Source organism: Paroedura picta, chromosome 7, assembly GCF_049243985.1.
Source record: "Paroedura picta isolate Pp20150507F chromosome 7, Ppicta_v3.0, whole genome shotgun sequence".
Classification (NCBI taxonomy): domain Eukaryota; kingdom Metazoa; phylum Chordata; class Lepidosauria; order Squamata; family Gekkonidae; genus Paroedura; species Paroedura picta.
This window is the reverse complement of record NC_135375.1, coordinates 22,278,921-22,290,935: the sequence shown is the minus strand read 5'-3', so window position 1 is coordinate 22,290,935 and position 12,015 is coordinate 22,278,921. Positions and strand designations below refer to the sequence as shown.

At 45.8% G+C, this 12,015-nt stretch overlaps 1 protein-coding gene across 1 annotated transcript in view; it reads right to left on the bottom strand.

Moving 5' to 3' along the window:
- The window catches only part of C7 (complement C7), a 32,901-nt gene that overhangs the window by 9,303 nt on the left and 11,583 nt on the right, over positions 1-12,015 (bottom strand). Inside the window, 7 exon segments of the mRNA XM_077347047.1 lie at positions 608-740; positions 1,481-1,568; positions 3,026-3,197; positions 5,815-6,043; positions 7,649-7,758; positions 7,761-7,814; positions 10,016-10,129. Coding sequence (XP_077203162.1) covers positions 608-740; positions 1,481-1,568; positions 3,026-3,197; positions 5,815-6,043; positions 7,649-7,758; positions 7,761-7,814; positions 10,016-10,129 — 900 coding nt within the window.

Below are 12,015 nucleotides of genomic sequence, written 5' to 3'. Positions count from 1 at the left end.
TCCTCTCCCCACAACAGACACCCTGTGAGGTGGATGAGGTTGAGAGAGCCCTGATATTTCTGCTCGGTCAGAACAGTTTTATCAGTTCACCCAGCTGGCTGCATGTGGGGGAGTGCAGAATCGAACCCAGCGTGCCAGATTAGAAGTCCGCACTCCTAACCACTACACCAAACTAGATTCACACTCACTTTCCATAACAACTACATGGTGTTTCTGTCTTTTTGTTACACAAGGGCATCTTTAACTACTGAGAACCAGGGTGGGGTAGTGGTTAGAGCGTTGGACTAGAATCTGGGAGACCCAGATTTGAGTCCCTACTATGTCATAGACGTTTGATGCTTCATGCTAATCATACAATCTTGGTGCCCATTGTACATTCTTTGTGCCAATCATACACATCCTTGGTGCCATTCATACACTCTTAGCCTAGTCAACCTTAGTTGGATGTTTTGAGGAAAAAACGGGGGAAAGGAGAAAGCTGTAAGCTGCATTCGGTCCCCTGTGGGGAGAAAGGCAGAGCCTAAATGAAGTGGGCAGAAATGACTACAGGCACATCTCCTGATAAATTCTGGGCTGTACTCAGCAACCTGATTTATAGAAAACATACTCTGGCATTCCATTTGTCCAATGATCCATTCCAGGCCTTCACCACATGTAGCAACAGAATTTCCTACAAGAGCATATCCATCCTTGCATGTGTAGACGATGCTTTTACCTACAGGATAAGATGTATCTGCATCCTAAAAATAGGGGGGAATAAATGAATGAATGGAATAACCATGCATAAAGGTAAAAGGTAAAGGTATCACCTGTGCAAGCACCGAGTCATGTCTGACCCTTGGGGTGACGCCCTCTAGCGTTTTCATGGCAGACTCAATACGGGGTGGTTTGCCAGTGCCTTCCCCAGTCATTACCCTTTTACCCCCCAGCAAGCTGGGTACTCATTTTACCGACCTCGGAAGGATGGAAGGCTGAGTCAACCTTGAGCCGGCTGCTGGGATTGAACTCCCAGCCTCATGGGCTTTCAGACGGCTGCCTTACCACTCTGCGCCATGCATAGTACCCCCAATCTCTTTTAACCAGAGATACAATGCAAACTAAGCAATTATTTCTTCTTTACCTAATTTGCCTGTTACTAACTCAAGGATCTTGAGCTCCTAGATACAAACTGTTTATTATGTTCACATGTTATATAAAGTCCAGGTTTTTTAAACAATATTTTTAAAAATTTGTCGATCAATGTTATCAGTGGTCTTGGGTTTGTATTTTTGGCAGAGAGGGGGGGAAAGCAACCAAGTTACAATCTGAACCACAAAAAAGAGTAAAAGATGGGTTTTCTTTCATGGCAAGCCAAAGCTAATGTCATTCAAACGCTGTACTACTAAGTAAATACTAGTAGTATACTGTTAGTATTTGTAGAGTAGACCAATTCATACATATAGGATAGACTAAGGGTAACATTCTGTTCTGTTTCACCTACCTGAACATATCCATTTTCCAAGGGAGGAGGTGGTGGGCAGGATTCTGTACCAAACGCAGACAAATCAAAGCAGTGGGGTTCTACTGAACTGCACAGCAAAACATTTTAAAAGACCGCGATTAATTTTTTTCTCTTCAGCATTCAAAAGATTTATCATCCTTCATTCCTGAATGCCTCTCTTCTCACAGAAGCCTGTTCCTTAAAGCCATTAAATTTCCATCAGATGCTTTATGAAGAATTTAAACTTTTATCAGATTTTTTATTTTACTTCAAACTTGTTCTTACACGGAGTTCCCAGGAGTCTCCGAAACAGGTTTATAACTAGGTCCAAACTCACATATCCTCATGAATGTTAATATATCTGATCCTCCCAAGCCTGTTACTGGAGGGGCCTTGGAAAAAGTGTATGTAATCCCACTCCCTGCTGAGAGATGCTGTACCCAGCCTTGCAGTAGTTTTAGAAGCTAATTCAGAAACAAATTTCTACAGGGAGAAAAGGGAGCCATTTTGGCTGACTTTGCCTTCCTGTAGCAGACCTGTTATTCCTCTCCTATAGTGTTCTGAGGACTCCTCTGACACTTCAAGGAGCAAGGGACAGCTGGGGTTGCAACAGGAAGGGGGACAGAGGTGTCCTTTCCATCAGTGGAGGGTTTTGGTGAAATTCAGGCCAAAGTTTATTTATAAATGTGGGAGAAAAAAAATCAAAACAAAAGCCTGAACCCATACAGGCAGCGTAGTTTTATGGGATGGGGGAGTGATAACCCCTGTGCCAGATCTATGCCTTGAATCAGGGGTAGTCAAACTGTGGCCCTCCAGATGTCCATGGACTACAATTCTCAGGAGCCCTTGCCAGCATTCGCTGGCAAATGCTGGCAAGGGCTCCTGGGAATTGTAGTCCATGGACATCTGGAGGGCCGCAGTTTGACTACCCCTGCCTTGAATGGTATAATCTCATCTAATTTATGATTCCATCCTTATATTGACAACATAGGATTCTACTTCAGAAAATGGCCTATTTTCCCCCTCACTTCTCATTTAACTGGAGTTTGTGAATATTTTTGTGGAATTGTTATCCGTAATTTTATTTGCCAATTCACCTTACAAAAATCCTTGCAAAGATAGCACAGAACAAAAATGAACCAGAACAAAAATCAAAAATAAAACTCATCCAATTAGCAGCCCTGGAAGCGTTCCCTGAGTGGGTGGGAGTTAATAAATTTTAATGTATTTTTAACTTTGTTAAACATTTATCAGGTGATGTGACCAGATCACCCCCCAAAATGGCCAGTGATGGGCCTGGAGGGGGTGAGAAGAGGAGGGGCCCCAGGTGGGCGTGTCCACAGCTATGCTTCCCAACCATATTCCACATGATCATGCTACTTCTGGGGTTTCTCAAAGGCTAAAGAATGTTTCAGGGATTTCTCAATGGTAAAAAAGTTGAGAAAGGCTGACCAATTGCATGGAGGTAACAGAGATTGATGCTCTACCACTGAGCCGCAGCCCCTCCCCTATAATTCTGTATTTATCCTCGGCCTAATCTCTTACCGAAAATGTCGCAACTCCTCATCTTCACACAGGCGGCTTTCAGTTTCTTCTCCAATGCAAGACTTTCCACCCCCACTGGGATATGGATTATTACAGCTTCTACTTCTAGATTTCCTCCCTCCTGTGCAAGAGCTCCAAGAAGACCAGCAGCTCCAACTACCATCAATGACTCCTGCAGAACACCAGAGAAGGACAGAAATCATCTTACAACAGATCAGGCAGTGCACGCAACGTAACCACTAAGTATTTATGTCCTGAAGTGACAATGACAATCTCTCTCAGCTGAGGGGTGGGTCATCAAGTATTGGAAGCCATCAGTGGCAGTTCAAATGCTGCCTTGCCTCCAAGCTTCCAAGATTTAGATGGTACCAAACACACTCTGTGCCCCCCACATTGGCCACACATCCCCCCTCTCAGCTAATCCATGAACAGAGCTCTGTGGGAGAGTGAGCATGGAAGGGACCTTAGCTAATAGAAAATATTTGAGGACCATGAAGCAAATGGAAATGAAACCAGCGATCTTCTGGAATCTGTAAAATGTGTGAGTTCATCAGCTGTGGAGAAAACACTAAAGGCAAACATATTTAGGCATCCCCTGACAAAGCTGAGTGTGAAAAGCAAGAGGGGCTTTTAATAAAGTTTCATTTCAATAAGTTTTCATTTCCCCGTGCACTACTGGGATTTGACATAGCCTTCTTTCATTTGCTTTGGATATTGGCTGAATGTTTCCTCCTGTTTCATACAGTTGTGAATAAAAGTTTCTCAAAAACACCTAGCAGGGATTTCGACTTACAGAGATGGAAGAGCAGGCAGGTGGAGAAAAGGGAGGCAAGGAGTAGTACAGGGCAGGGCATGTTAGTTGGAACAACAACTGGAGTGAAAAAGAGCAGGGGACCAATGACGGAGGAGCACATTTACCCTGACATTGGGATCCATAAGATTTGTGGACATAGGCATATCCCTCCCCTCATTTTTCTCCCTAAACAGCAAATTATTTCTGCAGTGGCTGGTATTAGAAGGGTACCAGGAGAACCATTGATTGATGGGGCACACCTGCCTCTCTCCGGTGTATTCAATATCTACCACTGCAGCCACAGCTAAACATCAGCCTGCACTCCAGCCATTCTGAGCACTTTAACAGACATCCAAAACTGAAATATTCAGAACAGGGAGAATATTTCAGCCTACCACGATAGTCTGTTCTGACCTCAAGGCTCCATTCCTTCAACAAAAGAACGTCAAAGCTAGGCTTGATCATGAAATGGCTGAACCGGGATTTAAGTGGCTTCAAAGTACCTCTTCCATCGAGACAGACGGTTACATTTCATTCTGTATCTGACTTTCATGGCCCCTTCATGCTGCTCTCCACTAATATTCAAGCCTCCTACATGAAACGACTGCACAGTTAAGAACCACCCCGTAGCCGCTCAAGAAGAGACCTCTAGTTCATGAAAGCTTATGGTGGAATAAAAAGCTGCAACCCACTGCATCTTTATGAGCCAACAAAATTGGGTATTTTGTGGCTATCAATCCGGGCTCGTATGGCCACACCCCCCAATGAGCGTGCATGACCACATACGGGTCTTACCCCTCTGTGTGTGTTCACAGGCTATTTTGGGGGGTGGGGTTTCCTCCCTCGGCGCCCATGCATTGAGCGTCATGTAGCGCCCAAAAATCTGTCTTCCAGCATAGACAGGTCTTGGGGGGGGGGGGTTGTCTTTTGGTTTCCATGGCTACTCCAATGATTACCCGTTTAGCTTGATTGGTGTCCTCGTTAGCCAAGAGTAGTGCTCCCCTTGGTTTCAATTGGGGATGCCTTGGTATATATAATCCCCTGAGGTCACGTTAGAGCACTGCTTTCTTTTTGCTCTCCGTGGGACGGGTGGCGGAGAGAGAGAGAGAGAGAGAGAGGAGAAGAGAGAGAGAGAGAGGAGAGAGGAGAGAGAGAGAGAGAGAGAGAGGAGAGAGAGGAGGAGAGAGAGAGAGAGAGAGAGAGAGGAGAGGAGAGAGAGAGAGAGAGAGGCGCATTGCTATTTGGAAGGAGAGAATTTTGTGGGATAGAGAGAGTGGTTCTAGAGAGAAGGAGACCTTCAGCCTTACTTATGGGTCTTTGGCTGCTCATTTCTGCCTGGCATTCAAAGCCCCCCTCCCCTCTTTGGTGCCCAATTGGCTTTTAATCGGAGCCTTGCTGTGCCTGTGGCACTGGCTATGCTTTCACACTGGCTGGTCAGAAGTAAGGTCGGAAGAACTCCAGATTCCTCTGGAGACTGGTAATATTAGCAACGTGGGACATAGATTCTGGTGAGTAGCCATGCTGGTCTGAAGTAGCCGAACAAAATTTTGAGTCTAGTGGCAACTTTAAGAGACCAACAATCTGACTCTGAAGAAGAGGAGGAGGAGGAGGTGTGCTTGCACACAAAAAGTTTATTCCCTTGATTAAAATTTTGTTGATTTTAAAGGTGCCACTGGAATTAAACATGGGACATAGATACTTCAATCATTTTGGTCTCTGAGAGAGGAGGAATAAACTGAAATAAGACCCACTAATAGACAACTGAGTATCACAGCTTGGTCAACATTATTTGAAGTGTCCCCACTCTGTCTTTATATATGACTAATGCATAAATTGTTTCTACTCCAACTATTTAAAGTGTTTCAATATGTGGGTAAAGGAACTAGGCCTTGTGCAAACACACAATGTTTTTGCAGCTGTACAGGGATGGGGTGTGTGAATAACACATTGCACAGTCTGTTTTTAAACCCCTAAAACCTTAAAAGACACGTCTTACCTGGCTGGTCCTGGAGAAGAGTTCCCAGTTCACAAGCTACTCCAAAAGTATCTGGCCTGCAGACACAGAGGCACTGGGTCCCTACAACGACCGGCTGGCCGCCATTTTGACACGGACGGCATCTGCAGGGATCATTCTCAGACAAGTACTCTTCAATGGCTTGTTTCAGGTAGTGTCTTTTGACGGAGGCACAAGGGACTTCCTTTACCAACTCATACAATGGTGTGATCTGCATGTGATAAATACATTCTGCTTAAATACTTCAGTCATTATTTGCTTGTTGCCTTAAAAGCACAAACTGCTTATGAGTTTAGGGGCACAATCTGGCAAAATTAAGGGGATTTAAAAGGATTTTTGATTTCAAATCCCTGGTGCCAAACTCCAGTTGAAAACACATTACAGTAAATTAGGTGTGAAATGTATATCCAACTGATGGATGAGGTGTTTGGCATTAGCTAAAGAGAAGTCATTTTCCAAAGAATGCTGATGTGAGATGTGAGCATACAGCTATTTTACACGACAGAGCATTACTTTTAGTTATTATTTGTTTACTTCGTTTATACCTCCTTTCTCTTCCTGGTGGCTTACAACATTCTTGCCTTCTCTAGGTAAGGTGAGGTACATTCAGGTGGGTAACCATGTTGTTCTGAAGCAACAGAGGAAAGTTTGTCCAGTGGCTCCCTTTAAGAACAACAAAGGTTTAACTTGCATGAAAGATTATAACCCAGCATTAAGTTTTGTGGGTCTTAAAGGTGCACTCAAAACTTTGTTCTTGTGAAGTAGGTAAAGCTGAGAGTCTACGGACTGCCTCAAAGTCACCCAGCAAGTTCCCGCGGCAGAGGCGGGATCTGAAACTGGGTCTCCCAGATTCAGCATTCTAACTACTATGCCACAGTGGGCCTAAGATAAATACAGTATTTGCTGGCATAGAAGACTACTTTTCCCCCCCGAAAAACATGCCTCCAAGTGGGGGGGTCGTCCTATACACCGGGTGCACTTCAGTTTGGATAGACCCATAAGTGGCCCATAGTACTGTAATGTAATGTAACAAGTTCTATATTTTGAGTGGAATGTTGGGGGGTCGTCTTATACGCCCAGTCGTCTTATACGCCGGCAAATACGGTAAATGAAAGCCCTGTGGGCCACCAATTCAAATTGGAAGGGAGGCAGAATTTAAAAAACAGGGAGTGGGGGGAACCTATGCAGGGAACTATAATGTTATTCTTTGACTCTGCCAACAAGGAGTGTGCAATCTGAAGCCTTGAAATTTCCTCATGTATTGCCTTAGATCTGAGTTTCTCGTATTCTGTAGCGTGGCCAGAACTCAGTGACAAGTTCCTTTTACTATCGATATAGAAATACTAGGCCAGTGGGCAGGAGCTTTAGGGGTGTGGCCTGGAGAAGGAAATGACGTTGTGCAATGCCTGATGTCATGCCCAGGCAGAAGCCCATAAGTACTATAGAGGTTTTACAGATAGCCAGAACATCCCCGAATACACTGATGTCACTAATGACTCAGAACTTGGGTGACACCATTTTATCTCTTGACCTTTCTCCTCCTGGTCTGAGGACCAAGGACAGGTCCACTAGCAGGAGCCTTCCACCAGAAGTGGATACCTGGCAAACAGCCAGGTGGACGCCTGGCAAACAGCCACCTGGCAAACATTCAACAGCATTTTTAGAGAAACTCAAAGCTGACTATACTAACTGGGATAAGTCCATTGGGGTGGAGCTGGAGCATACTTGAAAACCAACTTTCCCCTGGAATATCTGATTTCTCCTTTCTGTACATCAAAGAAGCCATTTTGATTAAAGAAATAGCATGTAGTCTTACTTTTTGCTTAATGACTATGGGATAAGTGAGCACAGATCTAGCCCATGAGGAATATTGTCCAGTGTTTTCAGTAGGATCTTCGAAGTCCAAGGCATGTAGGGCTGCTATATTTGCGGACTTCCTCCCTCAACCACAAGATTCACTTTCATCTTCTTGTTCCTGTTACCTTGGAAGATCATGTGGAGTAAAGCACAGACCAATGAAGTATGATATATTGTCGAATAAAGAAGACACAGCTTGTGCAAATAGCCAAACTAGGACAGGCAATACCCATCAAGAGTCAGGATTTGACCTGGACAGAGATCCAGTTAATGATTCCTATAAAAAATCTTTGGTAGCAACTGGCAAATGCCAGTGCCCTCCAGAGTATGAGCCATTTAAGCAGCCAGAGTATAAGCCACTTAAGCCTCTAGAGCTTCCAGGTTTGCAGAAGGGAGCTGTAGGGTATAGGAGGGTGATGATCACTGCAACACCAACCTTCAGGTTGCAGAGAGAAGAACACTGTGAAAGCAGCTTCTGTGTGTTACTTTTCCAAGTATAACTTTACATCTGCACTTGTGCAAAACAGAAAATAAGCCCACCTGGATCAAGCCAATGGCCCATCCAGTCCAGCACTCTGTTATAATACAGTGACCAAAACCCAGGTGCCATCAGGAGATCCAACAGTGGGGTCAGAACTTCTCCCACTGTGGTCCCTCAAGCATCACCGCCTTAGACATAGTGTTTCATCTACATTGCCGCTAAGAGCTGTCGATGGACCTCTGTACCATATGTTAATCCTCTGAAGTTGTCTATAATTGTAGCTGCCACCACTTTGCTCTTTGGGTGAAGAAGCACATTCTTTGACCTGTTCTAAGCCTACTGCTCATCAGTTTTATTGAATGACCACAAGTTCTTGTACTGTGAGAAAAGGAGAAAAGTAATTCTTCCTCTAGTTTCTCTATCCCATGCATATTTTGTAAACCTCTGCCATGTCATCCCTCAATCATCACTTTTCCAAGCTGAAAAGTCCTAATCTCCTCACCCTTTCCTCTTAGGGAAGGGGTTCCATCCCTTAGCCATTTCAGTTGACCTTTTCTAATTATATAATATCTTTTTTGTGGTATGGTGACTCTTTGAATTAATGACATTCAAAACATTCTATTATTAACAGCCCTGCTCAGGTCTTGTAAACGGAGGGCCATGGCTTTAGTCAATCCTTTCCATGTTCCTCTTTCCTGCTGCCTTCAATCTCTTAAGCATTATTGTCTTTTCCAGTAGATCAGTCTTCTCAGGGAACAACCATGCTTCGCTAATCAGACACAAGTGGCTTTGTATGAAAAGGGGAATCAAATCTGTTAGCAGCCAGTTGCTAAAACAATTCTGTCCTATAGGGCAGTGGTCCCCAACCCGCGGCCCGCGGCCCGGTGCCGGGCTGCAAAGGACATAGCGCCGGGCCGCGGCTCCCTCTCCCCGCCCCCCCTCGCAGTAAGAAACTTCCCAGGCCGCAAGCTTGCGGCCCGGGAAGCTTCTTTACTGTGGGAGAGGGGGGAGAGGGAATCAGGGCCGTGCCCGCGCATGCGTGGCCGAAATCACGCATGCGCGGCACTTTCGCACATGCACGATTTTGGTCGTGCATGGCGCATGTGCGCATGCGCAGGCCCGGCCGCTCATGCGCAATGCGCGGGCATGGCCGTGCACGCACAGCGTGCGCAGGCGGGCAGTTGCCCTACTGGTCCCCAGCCTCGAAAAGGTTGGGGATCACTGATATAGGGCATTAAAAATCCATTAGCAGCCAGCTACTAAAACAAATGAACCTCTTGTGGCGCAGAGTGGTAAGCAGCCGAAATGCTGTCTGAAAGCTCTGCCCATGAGGTTGGGAGTTCGATCCCAGCAGCCGGCTCAATGTTGACTCAGCCTTCCATCCTTCCGAGGTCAGTAAAATGAGTACCCAGCTTGCTGCTGGGGGGTAAACGGTAATGACTGGGGAAGGCACTGGGAAACCACCCTGTATTGAGTCTGCCAAGAAAACGCTAGAGGGCGTCACCCCAAGGGTCAGACGTGACTCGGTGCTTGCACAGGGGATACCTTTGCCTTTACCTTACTAAAACAAATGACAAAGACTGTTTGAAAGGGGCCTGTGGCAATATAGCTCATTGACCGTCCCTCCCTTCCACAAATCCCGCCTCTCTCAGGCTCTGCCCACCATGGAGCTGGCAGCCCTGCTGAGAAATGATGCCGTGCACCCGCCAAACTCCCTTATTCGACTCAACATTAAAACTGTAGCCTACATTTTGTAAGATGATCTCATTACTTTAGTGCAATACCCATTTCATTGAGATGCTTGATGCAGCTGCTATTAATTAGAAGAAATAAGGGGTCGTTTACCTGATGATTGCCGTAATAGGGAATCCAGTTTGTTGCATTTGGTGGATGTTTTCTCAAATATTATAAAATATCTGCTTTTTGTAGTACATTCAAGCATGTCCTTTATGCTCAGACCTAGTAGGAAAGAAATCTGTTATTGTTTTTACTGTGCGATGAAGGCTCTGTACCAGGGGTAGTCAAACTGTGGCCCTCCACATGTCCATGGACTACAATTCCCATGAGCCCCTGCCAGCGTTTGCTGGCAGGGGCTCATGGGAATTGCAGTCCATGGACATCTGGAAGGCCACGTGGCAGGGTTCCCTGAGCACTTCCTGCTAAACGGAATGCCAAGTGTTTCCTGAGACAGCCTTTTCAATGCTGGTATTTCAGGAGGAGAGCCTCTTGTGGCGCAGAGTGGTAAGGCAGTAGTCTGAAAGCTCTGCCCATGAGGCTGGGTGTTCGATCCCAGCAGCCGGCTCAAGGCTGACTCAGCCTTCCATCCTTCCGAGGTCGGTAAAATGAGTACCTAGCTTGCTGGGGGGTAAAGCGGTAATGACTGGGGAAGGCACTGGCAAACCACCCCGTATTGAGTCTGCCATGAAAACGCTGGAGGGCGTCACCCCAAGGGTCAGACTTGACCCGGTGCTTGCACAGGGGATACCTTTACCTTTACCTTATTTCAGGAGGAAGAGTGCATATCCTATACTGTAGAACGACTGGATAATTACATCACAGCTAGGCCACAGTACCTGCCTTTGAAGTCATTAGTGTACAAAACAGGCAATGCCACCTATACAATTAATTGTTTGTCCTAAAGTTTGGTCCTACATGTAGGAGAACCACATATGAATCAGAAAAAAATGTTTCACAGTCAGTGTAGTCTAGCAGTGGAAATAGGCTGCCTAAGGAGGTAGTGAGCTCCCCCTCAATGGTGGCCTTCAAGCAGTGGCTGAACAGATCCTTATCCTGGATGCTTTAGGCTGATCCTCTCTTGAGCAGTGGGTTGGACTAGATGGCCTCATCCAACTCTATGATTCTATGGTCCATTCCGCACGACTTCAATGTTGCCAAAGGCTTGCAAATTGTAAACGCTACTAATTTGCAGTTACGCGTGACATCGCACACAATCTGCCACACTCCTTAAACAGTCCTGTAAAAAATGGTTCATTGTAGCACTTAAAGGGAAATCCAGAAAAGCGCTACACTCTTGCAAACAATCTGCAACACTAGCGAAAAAGACCTGTGCATTCCCATTGTTGCGGTTCCAGCAAAGTCCCTCCCCCTGGCTCTCTCCTCCGAACTTCCAGTGAAGTGATCGCCATTTATTTTTTCTCAGAACGAGCAGAAAGCAATGAACCGGCAAGCCTTCATTCACCCAGCGAAGCTTCTCCGGCTGCAGTCCCTCCACAGAAGTGCTTTAAAGCTCCCCTATGTCCCCAAGGACAACACAGCCCCGTTTGCAAGTTCCCTTTATTTTCAGCCGAAAATCATGCCCGTGCAGGGGGGGGGATTTTTCTTTTCACTTGGGGGAGTGTGGTAACGATGACTCGCCAGCTCACACGCCAGCTGCCAGCTAAATGGGTCTCTACGTTAGGAGGAATCAAGGCATATTCGTTGCAACGTGTGTTTTTCTTTTTTTTAAAACCCTGTTCTTAAAGGGAAAGGAGCTTTTCGGGAGCATGATAATAGCCGCCCATTGGCTGTTCGTTTGGCCAGGGGTGGAACAAAGCACAGAAAAAATCGCTTCCTGGATAGCGATTTTTGCGAGACCGGAAACCTGTGGGAAACGATTGAAACGATACTGGATTCTACTACATAGGCAGGTATGCGTAATGCCGAGATTGCACTATTAAAAATAGCGTTTCTGCTTTCAGGAACCAATTGGCAACATTGGTCCTTGTGCGGAATGGGCCTCTGAGTCACCCTGCTGTGGCCTTGAAAGTAACTCTTTTGCTGCTATGCCATGTCAGGTTTGTTGAGAAGTTGAGGGGAACGTGACATGGAGATGTTTTACTATTTAG